Below are 26,170 nucleotides of genomic sequence, written 5' to 3'. Positions count from 1 at the left end.
CAACCTTAAGCACACACACACATACCCCAAAAAAAAAAAAACCTCTGGAAAGGCTGATGTACAGGCTAACGAAGACCGTTCGATGTCGATCAAAAGATCGAGAAATTTCTTGGCCATTGTGAGGTGAGACATTGTACAGTGATTGGTCTCCATTGTTGGAGTTAATGTGATCAAAAGAAAGGATAAGTTTGAGAAAGGGTGGGGGTGCAAGTATAATATGTATCTTTTTTGCAAGACATTAGTGGGAAGCAGGTGATTAGCATCATTAGGGATAGGAGGAGAACCTAGTGGCCTTCATTATGGCTGACAAAAAAGAGCCTTCATCAAGTTGGCCTGCCCCCATAATGCGTAGCCTTTTCTTTATTACATGATTGCTGTTCTAATCATCAACAACACCTTAACTAAAAGTTCATAATTTTATTTATTTCTTTCTTTTGTGTGATGTGGGACTATTTTAGTAGTTAAAGAAATGAGATTGCAATATATCTTATCTTTGTGAAGGGAGACATGGAAATGTGAAAGCTCCTTTTAAAGCCTGGGATTATTTGGACTCTGAATGGATGTAATCTGATTTTAATCCGTGGAAAGATTGATTGCAATCTTAGTTTCTTATTACTTTTCTTTGTATTGGGATTAGAAATTTCCTTTTTTTATTTTTATATTGTTGATGAGCTAAAAGTAAAAGGGGAACAATTTTAAGATCAATTTAAGAATATTTTAATATTTTTATTTTTAAAAGAATAAATTAGTCTTATTTTTGCTAAGGTGAAAGTTAACTTAGGATATTCTTGAGGCATTACTTTGAATGATAAGAATACTTATTAAACAAGGTAAATGATAATAAAAGTAAAACATAAAGCAATTGTAATAAAATTTTAAGAAAATAGTACCATGTTTTACCTTGTTTTATAGATAGAGTTCTTTTCTTTTGGAGTTTTTGTCTATTTTAAATTTGCTTACAAAATATTGTATACCCAAGTAAGAGAATTTATAATTTTATTTTTTATTGTTACATTTGCATGTGTATACAAAAATTATTACATTAGTTTACCAATGTTATTTAATATAAATATATAAATCGCTGAATAAATGAATCAATGATTTACACAACATCTATTTTACTACTACAACTACCAAAAATTGCTCAAAGTTAGTAATTTTTGTTGAACAAAATGCATGTCTCTCATGTAGACTCACTTAGTCATTTATATGGGTACAATTTTTAGGTGAGCATACTATCATGGCCCATCATTTACTATTGTTGTATTGGATCAAATGCATTTTACCTCTCTGTATTTATGCTTAAAATTACTTTATCTCTCCTCAGTATTTTAAAAAACCTTAAACTAATCCTTATACTTATAACTAAAGTAAAACTCTAAGTTTTTATATTAAACTTAACTGAATAACGTCAAAATAATCAAAATATATTTATCATGTTTGTTATAAAAGACGTACAGATTTTAATATAATAGAGCAAAATAACTAAAATAAAGTACAAAGTAAAGTAAATTTAAGTATAAGTGTAAAATATATTTAACCCTGTTATATTATATTACACCAACTTTCCTAGCTGGTCCTCCTCCAAGTCAATGACATCAAATCAAAGCTAGACCAAGTCAAGACTCAAGCTATCCCCTAGGAGTCAAAAATGGGCTGGGCTAAAAGGCCCAACTTTACCTATGAGTGAAATTAATTATATAAGCAGTACCATTTTCCCCTTCTTATAGACAATTTTATCTAGGATTATTTTAAATTTTTTATTTTCTTTATCTTTAAAAAATAATAGAATATTTTCTTCTTTGTTAGCTCAATGTGTTTTCAAAACAACAAGTCATTGTATTCGAACTTGAGCTTAGATCAAGCTCAAGCTCAAGCTCAAGCTCAAGCTCAAGCTCAAGCTCAATTTATACCCCTCAACTAAGTTGTATAATATTAACATCATTTATAATTAATATATCCTATATGCATCACATGTTAAACATGAGTATAGAAATTAAACACCTGTCCTATAAAACCAAATTGATTAAATTATAGGGTCTACAGTGAAAATGTACAATAAAAAGTGATATACTACTATTATTATCCAAAGGGGTAGGGGACCCAAGGAATGATTGGGTTGGTGCTAGGCCTAGATTGAACCAGACTCTGCCCACCTAAGCCCTGGCTGTGTACCTCACCATATATAATGGTTTCCATTTTGTCAGCCTCTCTTTTGGACCACAGTTAGAGTTTTAAAATCTATATCTTATCAAATTTGGGGGGGAGATAAGTTTGATGATATGTTAATTTATAGGTAAATTTGTCGATTAACATCGTGTCTTTTAATAAAATTATAGTTTACATTTTAAATTTTTTATTTTTTATATATCGAGCTCTGTAATTTAACGAATAGGTACAGAAAATATAGATCAGTTAGTTAAACTTAACCAAATCTCTGAGTTAAGTTAACTAAATTTAAAATATTATAAAAATATCCTCAATTAAGTCATACTAAATGTATTTTAATTATTTTAAAAATAAAATCTTAATGACGGTGTTAGTTTAAATCTAATTCAGAATATTTTCTACGTATATTCTTTAAATTAAAGGATTTAATTTATAAATAATAAAAATATAAAGTTCTTAGGGTGTTATATATATATCCCCTCCCTAGAAATTTATTTACCTAAATAGTTGATATTCTAAATTTATTATCCCAAGGATGCCTATTTTAGATACGTCAGCTACTAATAGATAGGTCTGGCAAAAAAATATTAAATTTTTTTAATTTAATCAGTGTTTTATATAAGAATTACGCATACAAATATTTGGAATATACGAAGAGAGTTGGGAGGATCGGAAGATTTGATTTGCATTTATTTTAATCTGATTTAAATTCTATATTTTTTTCTCTAAATTATGTAATTTTAACATGATAAATCTCTTTATTTTATCTCTAATTTATCTGATTAATAAATAAATATAGGACAAAAATAAATAAATAAATAGCTGAACTCTTCAACACTTTATAATTTATATAAAAGATTGAAAAAAATAAACTATTAAGTAAAATGGCAACTAATTTTGATATTAATCTATTAGGAAAAATTATGGTTTTTTTATATTAATCGCCATAGCTAAATTTCTTAATGATCAAACAATTTACATGATTTTCAAGTAAGACTATATTTCTATTGAAAGAATTATTATTTTTATATTTTTATTAACAGCGGATTCATAATTATAACTTGGTGCATATCATAAAAGGGAGTAAATGCTTATATTTAAATTAATGCTTGAGTAAGTTAAAATTATAAATTATAAGTTATGCTTAATTTATTATTTGTATTCATATATTTAGGGAAGAAAATTGAGTTTTAACTTTAGCACATTGGCCTCGGTGGATAATTCTTCTGCTAAGTTAGTCCTAGCTTTGCTACGGTTTGGTGTAGGAGTTTTCTCCTCTTGCTGAGGAGTTTTTCTCACTTTAGGCTTTCTTTCCCTCCCATCTTTTAGCCCAAGTGGCTCTCCCCTTTCTTCTCTTTATCTTTTCCTCTTCTCTTTTGTTTTTCCTCTTCTTTTTTCTCTTTTAAATTCTATTCGATCCGTATCGCTTATGTTGTTGCCCTTTCTCGTCAGCCATCCTCCTCCTCTCTAACTGCTCTTCTTTTTGTGCTAATGCTGCCCTCAATCTCTCTCTCATTCCTTTACATCTTACTTCTTATCTTTTTTACTTTCATAGTTCACCATCCACACTTTTCACAAGTTCACCAATGTTGTTGTCTCAGTTATCATTGTTGTCTTTGTTAGATCTCCTTTGCGCTGAGTTGATCCTTTAATTGCTGCTCCAATCAGTTTAACCCCTCTCTAGTCAACACCTCATTAAACCCTTTTAGGGCCTGGTGGTGCCTGCTCAATGTTTTTGTGTTGGCCTAGGTCTTAGCTGTAGCCATGATCGGGAGTGTTTGGTGGTTGCAGGATTTAGGCTTCTACTAAACCTATCCAATGTTATTGTGCGTTATCTTTGTTAATGCTTTTAACTTTTGCAGGTAATAGTTACAATGCGTGATACTCTCTTGATTAGGGAGAAGCTAATACTAACCTATAAAGTTTGAATATTTGGAGTATTTATGATTCAAAATCTATTTGCTTTTTGGGCTTATGTTTATTTTTCATATAGTGAGCTCTTCAAAATATGTCTCATTTTGCTTTGTGTATAAGCATATAAAATTTGACTGGATATATATATATATATATATATATATATATATATATCTACGGGCTTTCCATAAAATAAAAATAAAAAACATTTTGAAGCTTTCAAACAAACATCTAAGGTCGTCTCCGCTTCCACTCCAACCACTACATAAGTCATAAGGTAAGCTACCCAGGAACAACCTCCCCCCCCCCCCCCCCCCAAAAGGTGACGTGGACGTCGCATCAACCGTTGGTTCCGTTACCAGCGCCAAGATTCCCGCGCCGCGCCAACTCTTCCACGGCGGTCCTGGCTTCCCTTAGTACCCACCGCACCACTCTCTCTCCCAAGCACGTGACCGTGGGCCCCATCTCCTCACACCTCCCACGCGTCTCCGTCCCATTGGTAGAACATGACGTCACGCTTTTGTGTCCGTATTCGCTGCTCGCAGGTGGGGCCCAGCTCCCTTGGTCTCGCCCGGACAGCGCACGCTACGAAACCGCCCGAAATGTTGCCGTTTAATCACGTAAATGCCATCATTCTATTACCCTTTTTAATGTGGGCAATTATTGAGACACCCTTGGGCGAGCCCCATTGCCGACATTTTTTTCTCCCCCTCATTTCAGCAACGCACCGAATCGCGCCACGTTACCTAAGAAACAACGTAGGGCTACTCAGTATTAGCACTAGAATTAGTCCCTAAAACAAAATAAAATTAACGTAGTAGGATACTAAAATAAGGGGGAAGGAAACAATAAGGGGCATTTAGGGTACAATATTGATAAAAAAGGACTCTAAGCTTGAGTTCCATTCTCATAATATTGTGGGGGTACGTTTGGGTACATTTTATGGGTCCACCCCTTAGCTTTGTTCTAAATTAAAAAAACGACCTTTTGTGGCGGGTATATAAACCAACAGACGAAAAGAGTCCAAAGAAGAATCAAAGCGCTTTGAAGACGGAGAGAGAGAGAGAGAGAGAGCGAGAGAGGCGGAGAGAGAGAGTGTGTGTGTGTGTGAGAAAAATTTGGGAATAATTCGATCGAGTGGAATCGATCGGTTTTTGGACGCCAATCTCCTTCCATTCCCTCAAACTCGCCCAATCGCAGCTTCCGGAACATTCCAGAACTCCACCTCGGCCCGCATCGCCCGGAGATGGAGCTGTACGGACGAGGCATCGGCCCCGGGGAGGGAGTCCACCAGGATCCTAATACCGGTCTCGAAGGTGGTTTGCTTCGATCCTTGATGAGTGTTTCCGGTTTTTCCTGATTTTGGGGGGGATTTTTTGTTTTTATTGGTGGGATGGTGTTAGGTTTGGTTTTGCTTTTGAGGGTTTAGTGTGTGGAATGGAAGTTGACATTGAGTTAAAAGCAGTAGGTGGTAATATTTATTGTGCTTTTGTTGCTTGGCGTCGTAGAGTCAATGTGGAGGTTGGGATTGGGCGGCGACGGCAGCGGCAATCTCCCGTACCCGGAGAGGCCCGGCGAGCCAGAGTGCACCTTCTACCTCCGCACCGGGACATGCGGCTATGGCAAGAGATGTAGATACAATCACCCTCGCAATCGTGGTGGGGCGGTATGGATTCTACTTTATTGGGACCAATTCAGCTAGGGCTCACTGTACTTGCTTCTTTTGGAAGTTATTTACATGTCCAGTTGTTACAGTAAAGTTAAAATGCATGTGGTTTCCGTGCTTCTTCATCTCGTTGTGAAATTAATGGAGCAAGATTTTGTCGAGTTACTGAATTTAAAAATAAATGAGAACTTTATGTTAGTTGCCTATTGCTGACAATTGGGTAATCTTTTCCATGCATTATAAAGATCTCGTGTCTTCTTTTCTGGGACTGATGCAACTAGGGTCACTTTGCTGACCTTCTTTTGGAAGTTCTTATATCTCTGATCATTAAGGTTAAATCTAATGTGGCATTGTTTTTTCTTGGTCTTGAGTATGAATTTAATGAAGCAAGATTTCGTCTTTTCTTATCGAATCCAGAAAGATGGGAACTCCATGCTTGGAAGTTATTGATACCTATGATTATTAAACTAACAGTATGTGTGGCTTTGTTTCTTCATGTTCTTGACTGTAAATTTAATGCAGCAGGATTTCCTCCTGTATGATTGAATTTGGAAAGATGATAACTTCTACGCTTATCGGCTATTTCTGACAATTGGGCAATCTCTCATTCATCACAAGGATCTTGCCATCCATTTTACTTGGACCAATTCAGACAGGGTTCACTATTCTGTCCTTTTAGAAATTGCTGATAGACCTGACTGTCAAAGTTATGAAGGATGTGACTGTGTTGCTTCTTGATTTGGGTGTGAATTTTATAAAGATTTCCTCTTGTACTATTGAATTCAGAAAGATGAGAATTTGATGCTTATAGGCTATTGTTGACAATTGGATATTTCATTCATCTTTAGGATGTTCATGTCTGTTTTTTGTGACCATTTCATCTTGGCCTCTCTGACATTCATTTGGAAGTTATTTACTAATGTGTATAGTTTTATTTCTTCTTGGTTTGAGTTATGAATTAGTGAAGCTGTTAACTTATCAACTACACTAAAATATGAAAATTTAGAGAACCTTTGATACTCTAACCCCCCCCCCCCCCCCCCCCCCCAACTCTTCTAGGCTCAAAATTTTTCTAATAGGCTCAATTAAATAAGTAAAGGTTTCTATTATTTAAATGACAGATAGACCTAATGAGATTCGAACCGAACTCAAGACCTATTACTCTGATACCATATTAAATTATCAATGACTTTAGAAGCTTTGGCAGATAGGAAATGCTTTATACTCTAACAAAAGCAATATTTGTAGAGTTATTGAATCTAGAAAGATGGGAACTTTTTGTTTGTTGGCTACTGCTGAAAATTGGGTAATCTTTTCATTCACCCAACTGTCCTTGATGTTTGCTTCTTTGGGACCAAGTAAACTGAGGCTCACTTTACTGACCTTGTGGAAACTGGAAATCAACTACATCTCTAATGGTTAAGTTTGTATGCACGTGACAACTCTATTTTTACTGTTTATCGCTGACGATTAAGAAACCAGATGTTCACTTTTGTGGGATTCAGCTAGGCTCACTGTATTGCATTTTAAAAATCAGAAATTCCTTGTTGTTTAAAGTTAAAAATGTTTGTGGTCTTGCTACTTCTTGGCCTTCTGTATGAATTTAGGGAACAAGATTTCATTTTGAATCATTGAATTCAGAAAGATGAAAACTTTTTTTGGCTGTTTCTGATAGTTGAGTAATCTTTTGATTCACCTTTAGGATCTGGATGTCTGCTTCTCTGAGGCCAATTCAACTAGGACTTTTCTGACCTTTCTAAAATCATTTACATCTCTAACAAGGTTATGTGTATGTGGTTTTGTTTCTTCTTTCTCTTGAATATGAAAATAATGACACAAGATTTATTAAATCAGAAAGATGAGAACTTCATGGTTGATCGCTATTGTTAACAATTTGGTGATAATGATAATAATTTAATTCACATTTTGTCTTGGATTTTAGTTTCCTGGTGCTGGAAGAATTGGAGCAGCAGAATATCCAGAGCGAGTGGGGCAACCTCACTGTGAGGTATGAACTTGTTCTTTCTGGCTTGGATTGCATTTTCTTATAAAAAAGCTATAATATATCAGAATTGAATCTGTTGTAATGAGGGAAACAGATGTTGTCCAAATACCTGTGATTCTGTTTTCCTTGCTCCATGATAATGTGAATGTTTTGCAGTATTTTATGAAGACTGGGACTTGCAAATTTGGTTCTACTTGCAAGTATCACCACCCAAGAGAAGGAGGTGGATCCGCGATGCCGGTCATGTTAAACTACTATGGATATCCCCTGCGGCCGGTTAGGGTTTTGTTTATTTTGTTTAATGTTACTGCTTTTGAGTACTGAATGCTTTCACATTTGTTCGTTGGAAATGTGCCAATCAAGCTTTTCAAAATGCAGGGTGAGAAAGAGTGCTCCTACTATATGAAGACAGGCCAATGCAAGTTTGGCTCTTCTTGTAAATTCCATCACCCACAACTTGGCGATGCTTCACTTCCATCACCTGCAGCTCCAACTTATCCAGTGGTGCAGCCTTCTTCAGTTCCCTCAACTCATCAGATCCCACCTATGGCAAGTTGGCAAGTTGGGAGGCCTCCAATGCTGCCTGGATCATATATGTCGAGCTCTTATGGTCCCATGCTGCTCTCTCCTGGAGTCGTACCAGTGCAGGGGTGGAGTCCTTATCCGGTTTGTGAAAATATATGGTGCATGTAGTTCATTACTTTCCTGCTGTAAAGGAAGAAGTTTCCATTAGAATAGTGGATCTCTTATCCTGAGTTATTTCATGTGAAACAGGCACCTGTAAATCCGTTAGTGTCCCCAGGTGGACAACAAACAGTTCAACCAGGACCAGCATATGGCTTATCACATCAAATGCCTCCTTCAATGCCTGCTTACGCAGGTTCTTATGTGCCAGTGTCTTCCTCTGCTGGACCTTCTAACAGTAGACAGAGAGATTACATGTTTCCGGAGAGGCCCGATCAGCCCGAGTGTCAGTTTTACATGAGGACAGGTGATTGTAGATTTGGTGCTGCATGTAAATACCATCATCCTCCAGACCGGAACATACCAAAATCTAATTGTGTTCTTAGCCCTCTTGGTCTCCCTCTTCGTCCGGTATGCATCTCTACAACCTGCTGTTCTGTCATGATATAGAAATTTGTTTTGATTCCTTGTATCATTATTTTCTTCCCATGTCAAATAGCATCTCCTAAGCATTGAGAAATGCTGAACATTTATACTGTCTGATTCTTGCACAGTTGCACTTCACCATTGGTTATACAGTTATAGTGAATGAGGAAATAGAAACTGTAGCTTCCAAACTCATGGAAATTGCAGGCAGTGTAAGCTAGAATAGCAATGTGATTCCATCATCTGTTTACGATAAAACCTCTCAGCTTCTACAATAAATTTCTTTGGATTTCAAAGTCCATATGATTTTATATTTCATTTAATTAGTAAAAGTTGATAACCATGTGTTGAAACTGAGTTTCATTTTTTTGCATTGCCCATCCCTCTGGAACCACATCTTGATCATTTGGTCAGTAGTTACTTATATAAATTGTATAGAAAAACTTGAAAAACTTTGATTAGAATGCCTTTCTCTTACAATGAAATTGTGGATGTAAGAGAGGAGGCTTGAAAGAAGGGCATTGATGTGTCTAGTCTTCTATTGCCATGTCTTGGTAGATCAATGAAAAATGAAGGCAGTATTTAGAAAGAATAGCTGCATTTGGTAGATTGGCAATCATTCTCCAGGTTACATGCTAGATTTGAGTTTGAAGTGAAGAAAAGTGCTCTTAATACTCAATTTAACAAGAAGGTGCTGAATGCAAGCTCCTAAATTCAGTTGCTGGAGATGATATATACAGAGAGGGCAAATAAATAAACTTCGACATAGTCTGCCCAGAGGCGAATATTAAGAACGAGTAAGTTCATTAAATTTTATAATTTTTTTGATACAGATATTACTATATTTAGGACAGGGCAGTGCAACTTTTGTTTAGAGTTAAGAAATAGGCCAATACAAAACTTATTACTTTGATAGTAGTTTCAATTTCTAAGCAAACAAACTCTTTTCATATTTGTACATGAGAGAGTTGAATCATTAAAAAAATCAAGAAAGTATTCAGCATCCGACTCGCCAACTATGGCAATACTGGTGTCTCTTTTATTACTTCATCTTGATAAATCTTAGTATTTCAACACATCTCGAATTTTCCTTTTAGTTTCTTATGTAATTGTATATAGGCTTGTACACTTGAAAGTTGAAACTAGTTATATGCATCCAATTCCCTAACTATTGAGGATATTAATGAGCAAAGAATTGTTTTCTATACTTGATCGTGGCAACCCTTATTATCTCAAGCACATCTAACATCTTTTTCTTTTTTAGTAGTGTAATCCAATAGATCTTGCGCATTGTGGAACTGGTTGCATGCTTCCTGAGCAAAACAAGATTTTTAATGCTGCAACATATTGAGTTTTTACTCTTGGTCATTTGAGAGAAACTATTTATGGTGGCTTATGTTGTATATCCAACATTTTTTTACCTGTCCATATCATGACTCTCACTATATATCTATATTGGGTTCAGCCTCACACTTGCGTTACACAGGGGTTGGCACATTTTTTGAAAGAATCATGTACTATGGGTTTGATTTGTGTTGGCAGGATAGTCATGGTAAAGAAAAAGATGTGGTGGAACAATTAAAGAAAGATAAACAGAATGAGAAAAAAAAGTAAAGACAAACTAACTTTAGGTAATATTAAGAAGTCCTGGACCAATATGTTCTTTTATTGCACCTAATGTAAGTATAAATTAGTATCTTCACATTTGAAGTCGTTAGCTCATATATACTACCTTGTCTATTTGTAATGATTTCTGATTTCTGATTTTCTTTATTCTTTTTCTCCAGTTCACTATCTGGTTAAATTCTTACATAAGCTTTTTCTTTCTACATAGGGTGCTCAACCTTGTACATACTATGCTCAGCATGGAGTTTGCAAATTTGGGCCGACGTGCAAGTTTGATCATCCAATGAGTACTCTTAGCTACAGTCTTTCGGCATCTTCGCTTTCTGACATGCCTCTTGCTCCCCATTCAATTAGATTTTCTGTTGCTACAATGGCTCCTCCATCATCCTCAGAGCAGCGACCTGAATTCTTCTCTGTGGAGTCATTTGCCACCAGAATACCATCATCTGAGAATATTTCTTCCTCCATTGGTTCAATCTTCTCAAAGGGGGGTTTTATTCCCCACCCTCTTATCCATCCTCAAGTTTCTACAACCAGTGGCAGCAGCAGCACAAGAGATGGTGGCGAGATCTCTAGTACAAACTGAGAGAGCTCTCTTCCAGATATAGTTGCTCTCCAAAACAAAATCCTTCCCCCTTGACCTAGTGGAAGATGAGACATCCATGCGTTCTATCTTCACGCACTAATTCAACTCTTCCACAAGTCCTTCATGTGATATTTGTTCATCCCACATTTGTTCTGACAGTCCTGCTCATACAATCTTTATCCAAGCAACTTCCTCTCATCTGAATAAAAGCTGCAGCCGACATAGAGAAGGCATAGCAGAACACTGTGGTCTTCTCTCTTTCCTTTTTAATAATTCCAAAGCAAGCTAAATCTGCTTGCTGTTTTCTCTTCATTCCTTGATATTTAAAATAGAAAAGAGGAAAGATCATATTACATGGCTTACCTCCATGCTATCAGCATTAGAGCTTTACTGCCTCAGGTACATAGTTCTTCTCAGAGCAAGCAACCAGTTTCAGTCTTTCAAGCAAACCTATGTAAGCAAAGGCTACTGGGGTTTGGTCTCTTCACTTGTCCAAATGTTTGTTTTTGTACCTTTTCAACCTTTATATGAGCACCACCTCTGGAGACTCGAGTAATATATGATTAGACTTGCTTGAGACAAGTGATGTTGTACTAAAAATATTCTGGATGTTTAATTTAATCATTCTCTTAAAAATCCTATTGATTTGTGCCTAGGTGTAAAAGGTTTATATCCATCAGCATTTCAACTGATCTGCTAATTGATTCAGGTTTCTACTCCTGTGTAGGCCTTCTAGTTGAACTCAAGTACTAGTTTATCAAATGGCTCTACTGGTATCTTCAGGTTGCTGATTCATCAAACATAGTCAGAGAGCTGCTCAGATTGCTTTCACATGAAAAAGAAGAGTTACTCTCAACATGAAACATTATTCGGATATCAGCCTACGACTAAACCAAAATTTTGTCCTCACTCCAAAGGACATTTGGATATTTGCATATCAACTTCCCAATTGCCAGGTGATTTTAAGAAAAAAAAAACCACCTTTCTTTAGCTCACAAGTAATGTTAAAAACCATTCTCTTCCACTGCTGCCTCTAGTAAGTATTTTCTGTTCAAATGAGTTCATTCTGATAAAAATAAGTCTGTGATTATGAGTTAGCTAATACTTTTATTGATGCTACTTGTTAGCATAAAAGGTTGAAGTGAAACATATGGCAAGATAGATAGTGTTTGTTAGACCCTCTTATTTATTTTGTTATAATGATACATTAATTTTTTTAATGATCTAAAACCTATAAAATGCTTAAACTTTGTTATTAACAAAATATTATGTGTGACGGACTGTCTCGTAATTAATTTTAGGCTCACAACAGAGCATTCAACCCATATTTTAGATTTAAAAATAAAAGGTTTAATAAACGGGTCAATTTTTCTAAACACGAACACGACCCGTTTATTAAACGGGTAACACGACACGACCCGTATAACCCATTTAATAAATAAATTATATTTTTTATATAACCCGTTTAACCCGTTTAATAATATATTATATTTTTTATTCAACTCATTTAACCATCCGTTTAACCCGTAAATACAACCCATTTAAATTTACATCCATTTAACCCGTTTAGAGTTATCGGCGTAATACATCACCCGCAGGCCGCAGAGATAAACTATCACAAATTTACACAAATCCAGCATAATTTACAATATTGTAGGAAAATTTAGTAAAAATAAATTCAAATGTCTCAAGCTTCAACGTTGGTGTTGACAAAGCAGCAGCGGTGGAGGCAAGGCTCTAGGAGCTGGCTCCCATGGCGCGAGCTCCGGATCTGCCAAGGAAGACGAGGTGGTCGGTGCGGCTAGGGACGGAGAGGCGATTGGAGGAGAGTGAACACATCAAAGAGAGGAGAGGAGGGCAGGCGGAGACGGGGAAGGGGATGGAGGCACCGTGGCAAGCAGATACAAGGACGGAGGCACCGCGGCAGACGGTTGCACCAAGCGGAGAAAGAGCGGGGGCGGCAGGCGGAGATTGCAGCACGGCGGCAGGCGGAGACTGCAGCACCGCAAAAAGCGAAGACAGGGAGAGGAGGAGAGGAGACGCGGCAAGCGGAGAAAGGGAGCGGGGGTGGCAGGCGAAGACTGCAGCACCGTGAAAAGCGAAGACAGGGAGAGACTCGGTGGTGGGCGGTAGGCGGAGACAGAGAGAGGAGACGGCAGGCGGAGATGCAGGAGATGGGGAGTGCAGATGGCAGGCGGAGATGCGGGAGGTACGGGAGACGCGGAGTGGAGACGGCAGGAGGCAGGCGGAGATGCGGGAGGCGGCAGGCGGAGACACGGTGGCAGATGATCGCCGCTGGAGAGAGAGATTAGAGATGGGGGCAAATATTTGGAAAGGCAGAGGCGGCTGGATGTAGACCCGACCTGTATAATTAAACGGGTCAAACGGGTCAAAACGGGTCAGTTGTATAAACCCGAACACGACCCGTTTATTAAACGGGTTAGACGGGTTGACCCGTTTATGACCCGAACCCGATTATACCAAACCCAAACCCGATTAAATGCCGGGTTATCGTGTCGGGTTATCGGGTCGGGTCATTTTGCCACTCCTAATTCAACCCATATTTTAGATTTAAAAATAAAAGTGTAAGATCATGATGTATGTGTATGTGTATGTGTATGTGTATGTATGGTCGTTTCTAGCATCTCCTTTTTAAAACCTTCTTTAAACCCCACCTCCTCACCGGGAAGGAAAAAAGAAGGGGGGGAAAATGGCGCAACTACTCCGATCTACCCTCAACAAACCTCAAAATCCCATACATGTCCTCTTTTCTCTCCTTCCATGGCGATCTCTGACCACCCTACAACCCAATCCGACCACAGAGCCCATAACAAAGCTCGTCTCCCTCCTCGAGCTAAACCGCTTCCACGCCGCCGTCAACCTAACCAAAACCCTAGTCTCCTCCCAACCAACCCTCTTCCCTTCCCCTTTCCACCTCTACCAAACCCTACCCCTCTCCTCCACGCCCCTACTCTTCTCCGCCGGAAGCGTCCTTATAGCTGCCTGCGCCGACCTCAGGCTTGCCGACGACGGCCTCAGACTCCTGTCTTACATCGCCGGAGACCACCTCCCGTTCCCTTCCCTCTCCTCATGCAACCTCTTCCTCGAAACTCTTGTCTCCCTTCGCCGATACAAGGATACTCAATTCGTCTTTTCGCAGATCGAAGCCTCGGGGACTCGACCCGACGTCTTCGCCTACAACAAGGCGATACAAGCCGCGGCAAAGTCTGGGGATCTCGATGGCGCGTTGGATTTGTTGGCGCGGATGGAGAGGAGAGATGGAGTGAAGGCGGATACTTTCTCCTACAATGTGTTGATTGCTGCCCTGTGGAAGGAGAGGCGGGGAGAAGATGCTGTTAAGCTGTTTGATGAAATGACCGAGAGGAGAGTGGCAACAAACCTTGTTACTTGCAATACGATGATCGATGGGTATTGCAAGGTTGGGAATTTGGATGCTGCTTTTGGTTTGAGGGGTAGGATGGTGGATTTAGGTGTAAAGCCGAATGTGATCACGTATAATGTTTTGCTTTCTGGGCTTTGTCGTGCTGGCCGGGTGAAGGAAACGAGGGGTTTGTTGGAAGAGATGGTGGCGAATCGGCTGGTGCCGGATGGGTTTACATATAGCATTCTGTTTGATGGCCATTCGAGGTGTGGGGATACGGAGGCTTCCCTTGCTCTGTTTGAAGAATCAGTTAGGAAGGGTGTCGAGATTGGGAATTATACTTGTAGTATTTTGTTGAATGGTCTTTGCAAGGATGGAAAAGTTTCTAAGGCAGAAGAAGTGCTGGAAAGAATGGTGGAGAAGGGGATGGCTCCGACGACTGTTATTTACAATACGATTGTTGATGGTTATTGCCGGATTGGTGACTTAGAGAGGGCTTCCTCGGTGATGATGCAGATGAGTTTGCGTAAAGCAAAGCCAGACCACATCACTTATAATTCGCTTATAAATGGATTTTGCAAGCTAAATAAGATGGAAGACGCTGAAAATTTAGTAAATGAGATGGTGAAAAATGGAGTGGCCCCTAAAGTAGAGACATACAATACCCTGATTGATGCTTATGGGAGGGATGGACAGTTTGAAAGGTGTTTCAGTATTCTAAATGACATGCAAGAGGAGATGGGTCTCAAACCAAATATTGTGTCCTATGGCTCTCTCGTGAATGCCTTATGCAAGAAGGGGAAGATACTGGAAGCTGAAGCAATCTTTACCAGCATGGTGGATAGAGATGTCTTACCAAATGAACGGATTTACAACATGCTTATTGATGCATACGTTGATACTGGTTCTATTAATAAAGCTTCTAGGATGATTGACGACATGAAGGGTAAAGGGATCTCTCCAAGTATTGTAACTTATAATTCTCTTATAAAAGGTCTTTGTGGAGAAGGACACATATCTAAAGCTGAGGAAATGGCATGTCGTTTAAGAGATGAAGGATTGACCCCTGATGTGATCACGTATAACACGCTAATCTCAGGATGCTGCAATGTTGGCAATACTAGTAGAGCTTCTGAGCTATATGAAGAAATGGGAAACCTAGGCATCAAACCTGCATTAAAGACGTATTATGCATTTATCAGTGCTATGGCTAATGAGGGAAAAATACAAGAGGTTGACAAGTTGTATGGACAAATGCTACAGAATAACATTACTCCTGACAGTGACATGTATAACTTACTAGTGCGTGCCTACAAAAGATGTGGAGATGAAGTTAAGGCACTTGCCCTTCAGGAGGAGATGACAGAGAAGGGAATCCCAGCTGATGAGATTAATAGCAATGCTTCGGTGATGGAAAACTCTGCAGTTCATACGTGAGGAATGTATGATATCATCGTGGATATAAGTTAAACAACTAACAACAATCTTATGTACGGCATGCGGATCAAAGGTCTAAGCGACTTGGTTGCCACCGATGTCTTTCATCAACTGTGGTTAAGAATTGGAAAAAGGTGCCAAAGTATTTGTGAAAGGAAACAGAAGATAGCGATCAGTTCCCTTGGGGGAGATGTTCTATGTATGAAGATTCTGTTGATTCTACTCACAACAACTAATTTACCAAATTCAGAAATCTGAGCGACAAGCTGCAGATGAAGTGTGGAAAGTAATACTTCCTTGAGCAAAAACATATTGGCAATTGGAAAGAAACAGAGAAGAAAGAGCTGTGATCAGAACAAGACGGGTATGCTTATATGTAGTTATTTTGTCTTTACTGTAGAGTCCATGTAGAAAAGATCTGTTAAATGTCACTAGGGTTTCTGTTTAGCTATGAGAATAATTGATCCATGAACAACTCAATTGAATTCTATTTCTGTACAATATTTTTACCAATTAGCTTTTACCATTTGCTTTAAAATGCGTTCATGATATCACATTTTGTGTGACTATTACTTTAGTTTCTAATGTTTCACATGCAAATTTTATTTACATCAACTATAAGATTGTAGACTACAGACTGCTACAGAAGTGTTCGTGCAGGGAAGACAGACCATTCACAACAACCCAATCTCATCCAGTTCATCATAAAGAAATACTGTTCTCTCTTGACAGATTATGGCAGCCACTAATCTTATGTTTGATATTTAGTCCCGTCCACAGTAACACTGCTTGCTTGGTGGAGCTATGTTTTAGTCCAGACGCTACTGGGAAAACACGGATGGATTACTGGATACTGGATTTACTACCACAACCTCCATTATGTTTTCATGGTTAATTTCCGTGTCTTATATTGTGGTTACGAGTAGGGGAAGTTTAAAGGGGTCATGCTTGAGCTGGATCATACAATCTTACTTCAAGCCTTAGCTGGAGCTAGGTAAATATTAAGGCCCCATTCACTTTGGCGTTGCTCACTTAATTATTGTTTAGTTATTAATTTTAGAATAAGAAGGCTTATGCAAGAAGAAGATTGTTCCTATCTCACAATTCAAAAGGAAGATTTGAGCCTTTGAGATAGTGGTTATCTACCAAGGGGACAGATTGTGCCTTATTTACTTGCAAATTTTGCATAATGGATAAAAAAAGGATTAAAAGCCATCTAGGCTCTAGCTATATATATATATATATAATGTCATATAACTCAAAAAGATTTTCAGATGATTTGAGTATAAATAATGAAAATAATAATAATAATAATAATAACGACCTGAGAGAAGGATATTTTACGTTTTAATTCATATTTGTCGACAACGACCTGAGAGAAGGATTTTGAGAAGTTTTATGTGCAACTATCAAATTCAAAAGGTTATACAGTTTACACATAAATAAGAGACTCTGCGAGGGGTATACGTACAGAAAATATCCTAGAAAAATCGCCTCAAAGTGAACTCTAGATAGCATTCGTACGGACAAAAGATCCTAGTAAGATCACCTTGGCGAAAGACAAGAGGAGGACCTCTTGCTGCAAGTAAAGTGCACTTGGTAGAAGTAAGTTTAGTCTTCCGTGATCTCGTTTTCTTCTGCTCTGCAACTTCCCACAAGGAGATAGTATTTATCACAGACCAAACAGAGTGAAACGAAGGATTTAGACGGGTAAAATATTAACTACTGATTGTCATGGCAAACTCAAAAAGACTTTCCACTGATTATGATACAGTTCCTGACAACATAAAATATCGACTAAAAGGTAGAATTGAAAACATACTAAGTTGGTAACTGTCAGCTAAACTTCAATAGATGGCAATTGAACAACTTACCTTGCTCAGCGGCCATCAGAAAGATATTTTACACCATTTCTCGCAATTACCTAACCGACTAGACATAGTAGATCATACCAACTTCAATGAGACTGATGTGAGGGATGTTTAAGGCCACAGATGGCCCCCTACAGTTCTTCCGGAGGAAAGAGTAAGCAACATCTATGACAAACTTCTTCAGGAAAGAGGAATTCCTCCTGGCCTTAATATAAGAATGGCCCATGATGTATGCAACACCAGCATGCTTAGCCTCTACAAGTGCCAATAGCTCTTCTTTCACTTGAGGATCCATATGCTGTGATTCAGGCAGCTCAAAGCGCACCCGGCGTCGGCGGTTCAAACTTGGTGATTCCTGCTCATATATTGACTGCAAGCTCTGAAGTGTCTCTGATTTGCTGCTTCTAAAAGCAATGGAGGAACCTATATCGTCATCAGCATCTGCCATTACCAGCCTTGTGCAAGATCCATCAGAAGTTTGTATGACAGCCATTCTCCCTTCAGTAGATGCATCATAACTCCCAGAGGAGGAAGTTTCATCAGCTTCCATCTGAATGAACTTCGCAATGCTCATCACCAAATGGTTCTCAAAATTGTCATCATCCCTCTGCACATCTTTGTAACCATACCTAACAATGCACCTGTACATTCGGTAGGGTCTAGGTCCGATCCGTCCTATAAGATATCGTTCATCTGCTGGAACATACGGCACTGGCACTGACTTCACACAAACAAAGACTAGAACTTGATGGAAAGCAGGAAGATTTGTAACAAAATGGGAGAAGATAGAAGGTACTCCTGTCACTAGCTCTGTGTAAATGAGTCCAATTCCAGGGACACGAACTATTCCAAGGCTGGGGCCGAGGGTGAGAATCCATTTCATTGACACCTTGTTTTGAAGGTCAAACAGATATTTTCTCCGTGTCCCATAGTGCCACACATACATGATAACCATGAAGACAAAAGAGAGTGCAAGAGGTGCCCATCCTCCTTGGGGAACTTTTATGAGAGAAGAGGAAAGATATATGGCCTCAATTGATCCAAAAAATAAGAGGAATAACAAGGCAAAGATGACATTCTTTCCCCATACAAAGATGATAACTAATGCCATCAACCATGTTGTCACAAACATAACCGTCATACAAGCAATCCCTGAAATTAACAGGATACCCAGCTTAGATGATGTCCTTATATACATATGGGGCCATTAGCAACTTTCTTTTAGCAGATTAAGAATGCACAGTTGGCAAGACAAGATATACCCATTGAAGAAATAAACATGATTATAAAATAACAATGGAAAAAAAACATTAAGATGATGTATTAGCATATACATATACCAATAAATCCTTATAATGTAAGTATGTAACCACTTACCATAAGCATTTCCAATAACTGTTGTGTCCTGGAAGCCGATTGTTACAGCCAAACAGAGGACCATCAGGATCCAGTTTATCTCAGGTATATATATCTGACCATAGATCCATCTTGATGTATGAACAACCTTGACACGAGGAAAACAACCCAAAGCATGACACTGCTTGACAATTGAAAATGTTGCTGAAATGACAGCTTGGCTAGCAACAATAGAAGCAAGAGTTGCCACCACAAAGATAGGCCAGAAAACAGGACCTGCAAGATAGACAACGATCTAATTTCAAAAGTAATCATATTGAAAAAATTGAAATCTATACTACTAATAGTATAAATGGAGACTTACGTGGAATAGATTCATAAAAGCTTGTAGGCACATCAGAGAAGTTTCTAGAAAGAAATGCTGCCTGGCCCATATATTGCAGAACTAAACAGGGATAAATGACACACACGAATGCCAGCTGCATATAGACAGGTGGAGTTAATATAGGAAAATCAGATGGAAGCAGAAAAGAGTATCATTGAACAATTTCTTGGTGAAAAGCACAAAATTGAGACATATGAATTATTATAGGAATGCAGGAACATCCGAAATGTGTAGGACATCACAGGTAATAAATACTATATAAACAAGAAAATGTTGATCCTAGGGAGTCAATCAAAAAAATATGTTCAACCGGAATGGAGTTTCTCAGAAGTGCAATAAATCATCAAAGCTTCACATTGCCGAACGTAGAGGATATATAAGTCATGATATTGAACAAATGACATGAAATCAATATTGATTTGGAAGGAAAAAAGATCCTCCAAATATAGCAAAAGAACTCATGCATTTGTTAAATTAATGTCTTCAAATCTTCAGAAGTTTGCATATTAATCCTGCAATCTTCAGTGTGACATCACTGAACTGACCATAAAAATTTAATATTCTCCAAGTGACATTATGTTAATAGTGACAAGCCTGAACTCCTAAATACTTCACATTTTTAGCAGCATGAAGGCGTTTTCTTCCTCCTTACAACTCCTCCTTTCCAAATTCTAACTACAAACTGCTTTTCCTTACAAATCTAGCCATTTGTTTCCCCTCTTCCATGTGATTCTTTTTCAAATTTCCTCCTCATTCTCTCCTAATACTCTTTTTTCTATAACCCTTTCTATATGAAAACTGGCCCAAGCCCTTATTTCACTTTCTTCTCTCCATGCATTTCAACTGTGCTACATCATGTTTACTAGATTACATCTGCAAATATTTCTAGACATTGATTCTGTATTGAGGATGTCAAGGCCTTAATTCTTTTTCAATCCTCTATTTATTATAATATATATAAATACTGCTAGGCTAGAGAATTTATCTAGGTATCCTAAACGAAAGGTCATGAATAGATGCCCTTTATTCATATGATTGAAGTAAATCGTAGGCTCATCAGGTCATCTTTTACCGCATCTCCATTAAGGATTTTCTTGTTGCACCACTCTACTGTGTTGGCCATGAATGGAGGCCATTCTTATTCAGATGATATAAGTAAAAAATCATCGAAGGCTGATCAAATAATCATTCCCTCCATCCTTAATGAGTCATCATGGTTTGCCCAGTTGAACATAACAAGGTGACACAAAGCATATTATGGAGCATACACTGTCTGTGGCCATCAAATCCTTGTCCTGGTTGTGAGTTTATTTCCTTCGCATATGTCCTTTTCCAGCAAAAATTCACGTTACTAAATAATGTTGCATCATATGACATGCAGAAATCTTGCTAAGCAATCATTGGCAGTGCCAGTCCAATCCCAAGTCTGGGCCCTCAGTCCATTGGTGAGTCCTTTCAGGGTCACTGCCCTCAGCAACAATATCTTGCGACTGGACATCATTCTTGAATTCTAGTCGGTCTGGGGCCTAGATAGTTCCTCTAGCTCCCTGCATCCCATTGCTAAAGAACCCCAAGACTCCTGATTGATTCACATTGGTCAATATTTCAGCCCATGCGTCCCTTCTCTCCCATCTGCATCATGCTAGCCTGATGGATGCTGATGAGTCATCCCCTTAAATTTTCTCCTTTTCTCTATAACTAAGTAATTTAACTCGAGGTAATGAGATACATATTTCCATGCTGTGACGAGTGAATTGCAATAATTGACAGATCTGAAATACATATTATGAATTATCAAAGTCTTCCATATATCAGACATGAGTACTGAAATTGATGGTGCTAATCTGGCAAGTAAATAAGACGATGGAATTCTTTAACTGAAGTCAAAGTATTGATCTTTATCCAAGTGATAAAAACATATGGAAACCAAATTTCAACTAACTGCATGGTTGCAAACTACAAAAAACTCCTCATCTTAACAACAAAAAGGAGCTAGTCCCACTAATTTAAAATCTCTCCTACAGAAGCAGATGCACCTGTTGCCTTTAGTGGAACTGTAATATAATGGTGAAAACATTTTTAGAATGTACAACCACTTCTAGCAACATCATTCAGAGATAATAATAAATAATCTTTAAAGTGAAGCAGGGTTGGTTGTTTCAAAGAACAATGGAAATAACTTTAAACAGAAGTATGAAGTACTACAATCCACAGATATCTTGCGCTCCCATACATTAATATGCCAACTTAAATAACAGATTTCTTCTATACTTGTATAGCTATTCCCTATTATCCCTTGGTCACATTTTATATTATTCTTATCTGGAACCCTTATTTATCTCCGTTACTATCAACATAAATTTGATACAATAAATCTGATGACTACACTTAGCTCAGCATACCCTAATAGATGCTTCAGAGAAGTGACCAAGATCCGCAAACATAGCTTCTGTACCTGCAAACGTTACGTATACTCATAAATTCTATGTTGTTTATAGATGAAAAAGAAAAGACCGCAGATCGCATCAAAGTAAGGGCTGGTTCTGTCATTCACCTGTTATTGAAAGAAGTATTCCTCCTAGAGAAATCCAACCATCTTTTCCCGTCATTTTGAAGAACTTAATGACATAGTATGGAGACAAAGCATGATATATTTTGGGGTTCCAGTGAATGATGTTGTATAATCCAACTGCAGCAATGCATAAGAGCCAAATGATAACAACAGGTGCAAACAGGAATGCCACCTTTTGAGTACCTCGGTGTTGTAAAGCAAAGAGGCCAATCAGCACAATGCATGAAATAATTACCACCGTTCCTGTATACCAGGGAAAAGTTAAATACAGAAACCAACAATACAACAAGATTAAAAAAAAATACTGAAGCTTTTACGCTAACAAAAGGACAATATTTTCTTCCCTCCAAGAATGGTGCAAATCTCTGTAAGCAACTTTGAAACTTTAACAAATGTAGGTTCCAAAAGTATAGACTTAGAGGACGCTATTAAGAGAGCGCCAAATTTAATTATTATTTTTTTGAAAAAAAAAATCTGCTACAATGAGTTTGTCAGAGAAAATATTTAGGAATGATGGAAGATTGTGTATTTCACCTTGTATTGCACATCCCTAATCCATCACAAGCCATTGTCTTTTATTTAAAGGAAGGAAAGATAAGAGAAGGAGAATTATTGAGGACCATCAAAGATGAACAGCACAAAGAAGAGGAGAATGGAGATCAAGGGTGAGTGCATAATTGGCACTATTTGGTTACATTGGCCAAATCAATCTGGGTTGCATGCATGGAATATTAGGGCTTCAGGGGTCAGTTCCATTCCTTGGATGATATATTAGCACAAAATTTATATTGAAAGCTTTGAGTTGCATCCATGTGAAAGCCCCTATATACATTCCAAAATTTGAGAGGTCAATTATCAACTTACCATATCAGAAAATACAAGCAAAGGCTCCTTATCTGATCTATTCAAGCTATAATGATTGTTTACACACGTTCTCTGCTATATGTATATAGAAGGAATATTCCTTATGCATAACTAAAACATGTATATCCATGAATGCAACATGTACATTCCGCTACGTAAGGAAATCAAAATGGTTCATGTGATATCATTCAATCACATAATGGCCTCAATATGACCATATTCAGCATTTTCAAATTTGCACTGGCAGATGCTTCCTAGTTTCTGTCATGCCAAACTTTTTCCAACTACCATCTTAGGAGTGGTTAAATGGTCAAGGCAAAAAGCTTATTGTGCAAGGAATAAAAAAATTAGAATAAGACATTAACCAAATTCAGAAAGAGATAAACAACAGCAAAGAAACACAATCTGACAACCACCTAATAATCCACAGGAAAAAGGAAAAGGCACATACCATCATGTAATCCAGTGGCACGGACTTGCAATCCAGAAATGGACGACAAAACTGAAATCACAAATTGTAAGAGAAGAGTCTTACATGAAATGTGATAACAAAGGCCATTGGGACTATGAAAAATAAACTGAAGATTATCCAATGGCAAAAACTAAACACAAAAATGGAAACACAGAAATAAATTACACAGCATCCTTACCTGAAATTGCTGGTGTAAGGACACCATCACCTATTAACATGCAGGCACCAAATAAAACTATAATAAGTAGACAAGTTCTCAGCCGTTTATGCTTCTCCAGAAACCTTTTCAGTGGAGAAGAAATGTGATTGCGATTATCGAATCCATTCCTATAATATGTAGAGAGTTCCTCATCAGCTGCTTGCTGATTTGGAAGCAAACTGAACTTTGCATGCCTGCAAAGGAGGGAGTATAGAGCAAATGTTCCTCCTGTACATATTTCCATAGTTAAAAGTAATGCTCAAATGCATAAAAAGAAAAGATATTAAATCGATGAGTGCAGGCAGGGCACACAATCTGAACCAAATAACCCAGGCTTGGCAAGGTAACAGCTTGGTTTCCAGCACCTTTTCTTATCAAAAAAGTCCATCTCCATCTTATTTAAAGAGCTCTGCTAATAATAAGCCAAGATTGATCAAAGGTAATTTGATTGATTTAATTAAAGGTCTACTTAGTTCCTTAAAAGCTCGTTTCACAATTTTTCAGATATTGAATTGCCCGAGCTTGAACATCAATTAGTGCTTAAACTCAAGCTGAGCTTGTGATTATTCGAGCAATATAAGTACCAAGCCAAGCCTGAGAATTTTATTTGCCTTGCCTCATTTGCTGACCAACATAAAAACATCAAATTGCGCACCTTCGCCATTATCATCCGCGCTCAACACAATTATGACATACTTGAGCAATGGAATCAGAGTGAAAGTCCAAAAAATCAACGAAAACACGCCAAATATTGTCTCTTCATCTTGGTATCGGTGTAGCCTCCCTGAAAATGTACTTTTATATACATAAAGGGGAGATGTACTTAAGTCACCATATACGACGCCAAAGCTCTGATATGATAAAAGAAGTAGAGTTTTGTAGTAACTCCTCCATTGGAACTGCAATAACAAAAATCAATAGGGGTTGAATCAGTTATCTAGCAGGTACTGCATATAATTGGACGTCTTGTAACATCGTGACAATATAATTTGGTACAACAATATTTCACCAAACGGAATGGGTGGTCCCCTATCAGCTGATTTACTTGCCTGTAAAGAAAAGAGAGGATGAAGGCTTGTTGCAGAGAATACTTTGTATTTTATCCACAACCTTCGTGCATGTATTTTCTCTTTCACAAATGTCTTGCAAGTATATAGATATACATAAATTTATGGTTTGGACTTTGGATTTTTTGACAAGACGAAAAATAACTGCCCAAACTCACTCAAAACCAAAGGATAAATTCATTACTAAGATGAGACCAACAAAGATAGGTGATTTGACTTTGGTTTAAGACTGTTATCGACCAAAACCAATTTGTTTTGGCCTAAATATTTCAGTTTTTCTTGGGGTCAAAACTGAGACTAACTGGACATACATATATGCGTCTGGAACAGATATTGACTTTTAAATTGCTGGTTAGTTAGCTTTAGATTAAATATCTCCAACAATTCATGCACCGTTGTATCATTTGTGTGATGATGTCAAGGTTTTGAAACACTGTACACCTACTAATCAAGGTGGTTCAAAAACTTCAGACAAAAGAAATTATAATTAAAACAAAAGTTAGAATTGATACGTAAAATCAATGGAACATATTACTGCGAGGGCTTAATTCATGATCAGCCTACATATCAACATAACACCTAAGGTATCTAAACCGATCCGAGCTATACTCCATCTAAGGCTGGTTCCTAGGCGATAAGGAAGTTGTTTCTAACAACCTATGGGACTCGTCAATCGATCGAAGAAGCTCGGGGGCACACCTTTGATAAGATTTGTATCCCAGAGGAGATGCAAAGCAAACCACAAGAGCGCGGATCAGTTATGCATGTAAAGATACCAAACTTTGATCATTCAAATTGGTCTAAGAATTACAAATCACTCTGGAACTTGTCTAACGTCCAACTCTGTCAGGTTGAGGCCGAATAATCCTAACAAGAACCCTAATCCGATTCCCACTCATTAGATTCTTCGGAAGAGATGGTCTCACCTGTTGATCGCTGGAACTCGTGCCCCTCTCCTGATCCATGGAGGCGGCGGCGGATTCTTCTCTCCCTCGATCCTACCCCGGTTCGCCTCTGCCGATTGCTACAAGCGAAAGAGAGATCGAAAGTAAATCGCCATTGGAAGGTCGAACGAGAGAGGGAAATGGAAAAATAATGAGTAGTGAACGAAGTAATTAGGGGTGGGGTGGAGAGAGAGAGAGAGAGACGGGTTTTTATTGGTCATAAACGATCGGGAACGAAGAGGGTACGGGGCCCCACACTCGGCGCTGGTATGTAGAGAATCTCGTCACCTTTCGTCGGGATAAGGGTGCTCTCACCGCTGTATTAGATCCCGATAACGGCCAGCAGTGCTTTAGTAATTGTTTGATTAGTTAATTTTATTACTAAGTTTTAATTATTTGAAGAGTAAATTTGATTAAATATACAAATTAAAAAAATATTTAATTATCCAAAATTTAAAAGCAAGTCTACATTACAGAGAGAAAGAAGAAGGTGACGGGATCTTAAAGATACCACAGACGAGTAAAACGAACGGCCGAGATTGGTA

The 26,170-nt window shown here is 38.0% G+C and overlaps 3 protein-coding genes across 4 annotated transcripts; 2 read left to right on the top strand and 1 right to left on the bottom strand.

The window, feature by feature from the left end:
• The first annotated feature begins 5,192 nt into the window (after positions 1 to 5,192).
• On the top strand, positions 5,193 to 11,678 carry LOC140777329 (zinc finger CCCH domain-containing protein 5-like). Its single transcript, XM_073121367.1, has 7 exons — positions 5,193 to 5,399; positions 5,592 to 5,749; positions 7,692 to 7,757; positions 7,911 to 8,030; positions 8,133 to 8,420; positions 8,529 to 8,849; positions 10,699 to 11,678. Exons 1-7 carry the CDS (start codon positions 5,330 to 5,332, stop codon positions 11,074 to 11,076), a joined length of 1,401 nt encoding a protein of 466 aa, XP_072977468.1. The 5' UTR covers positions 5,193 to 5,329; the 3' UTR covers positions 11,077 to 11,678.
• Positions 11,679 to 11,799: 121 nt separating this feature from the next.
• Positions 11,800 to 16,442, top strand: LOC140777328 (uncharacterized). Of its 2 annotated transcripts, XM_073121366.1 has the most exons (2): positions 11,800 to 12,032; positions 14,237 to 16,442. In XM_073121366.1, the coding sequence occupies exons 1-2, from the start codon at positions 11,934 to 11,936 to the stop codon at positions 15,893 to 15,895; spliced, it is 1,758 nt and encodes a 585-aa protein (XP_072977467.1). In that variant the 5' UTR covers positions 11,800 to 11,933; the 3' UTR covers positions 15,896 to 16,442. The 2 variants fall into 2 exon arrangements, with proteins under 2 accessions (XP_072977467.1, XP_072977466.1); XM_073121365.1 differs by lacking the exon at positions 11,800 to 12,032 and having other exon boundaries at positions 13,711 to 16,441.
• A 1,188-nt stretch (positions 16,443 to 17,630) lies between these two features.
• LOC140777658 (probable potassium transporter 2) lies at positions 17,631 to 25,823 on the bottom strand. The gene is made up of 9 exons (XM_073121924.1): positions 25,608 to 25,823; positions 24,270 to 24,513; positions 23,594 to 23,842; positions 23,395 to 23,445; positions 22,062 to 22,322; positions 21,910 to 21,962; positions 19,487 to 19,601; positions 19,144 to 19,398; positions 17,631 to 18,918 (listed from the first exon to the last, which is right to left on the bottom strand). Exons 1-9 carry the CDS (start codon positions 25,644 to 25,646, stop codon positions 17,828 to 17,830), a joined length of 2,358 nt encoding a protein of 785 aa, XP_072978025.1. The 5' UTR covers positions 25,647 to 25,823; the 3' UTR covers positions 17,631 to 17,827.
• Positions 25,824 to 26,170: the final 347 nt, after the last annotated feature.

Source organism: Typha angustifolia, chromosome 15 (genome assembly GCF_048772165.1).
Source record: "Typha angustifolia cultivar Huaian chromosome 15, ASM4877216v1, whole genome shotgun sequence".
NCBI lineage: Eukaryota > Viridiplantae > Streptophyta > Magnoliopsida > Poales > Typhaceae > Typha > Typha angustifolia.
The sequence above is the reverse complement of the archived record's forward strand: the minus strand, read 5'-3'. Positions and strand labels throughout refer to the sequence as shown.

Bases quoted from the DNA above. Each gene is read 5' to 3' on its own strand.
- LOC140777329 (XM_073121367.1), top strand. From the start codon at position 5,330: ATGGAGCTGTACGGACGAGGCATCGGCCCCGGGGAGGGAGTCCACCAG. The intron at 5,400-5,591 runs GTGGTTTGCTTC...TTGGCGTCGTAG, and splicing joins TCCTAATACCGGTCTCGAAG to AGTCAATGTGGAGGTTGGGA. The intron at 7,758-7,910 runs GTATGAACTTGT...AATGTTTTGCAG, and splicing joins TGGGGCAACCTCACTGTGAG to TATTTTATGAAGACTGGGAC.
- LOC140777328 (XM_073121365.1), top strand. From the start codon at position 13,787: ATGGCGCAACTACTCCGATCTACCCTCAACAAACCTCAAAATCCCATA.
- LOC140777658 (XM_073121924.1), bottom strand. From the start codon at position 25,646: ATGGATCAGGAGAGGGGCACGAGTTCCAGCGATCAACAG. The intron at 23,843-24,269 runs GTGCGCAATTTG...AAATATGTACAG, and splicing joins CGCGGATGATAATGGCGAAG to GAGGAACATTTGCTCTATAC. The intron at 18,919-19,143 runs GTAAGTGGTTAC...TGTTAATTTCAG, and splicing joins AGTTATTGGAAATGCTTATG to GGATTGCTTGTATGACGGTT.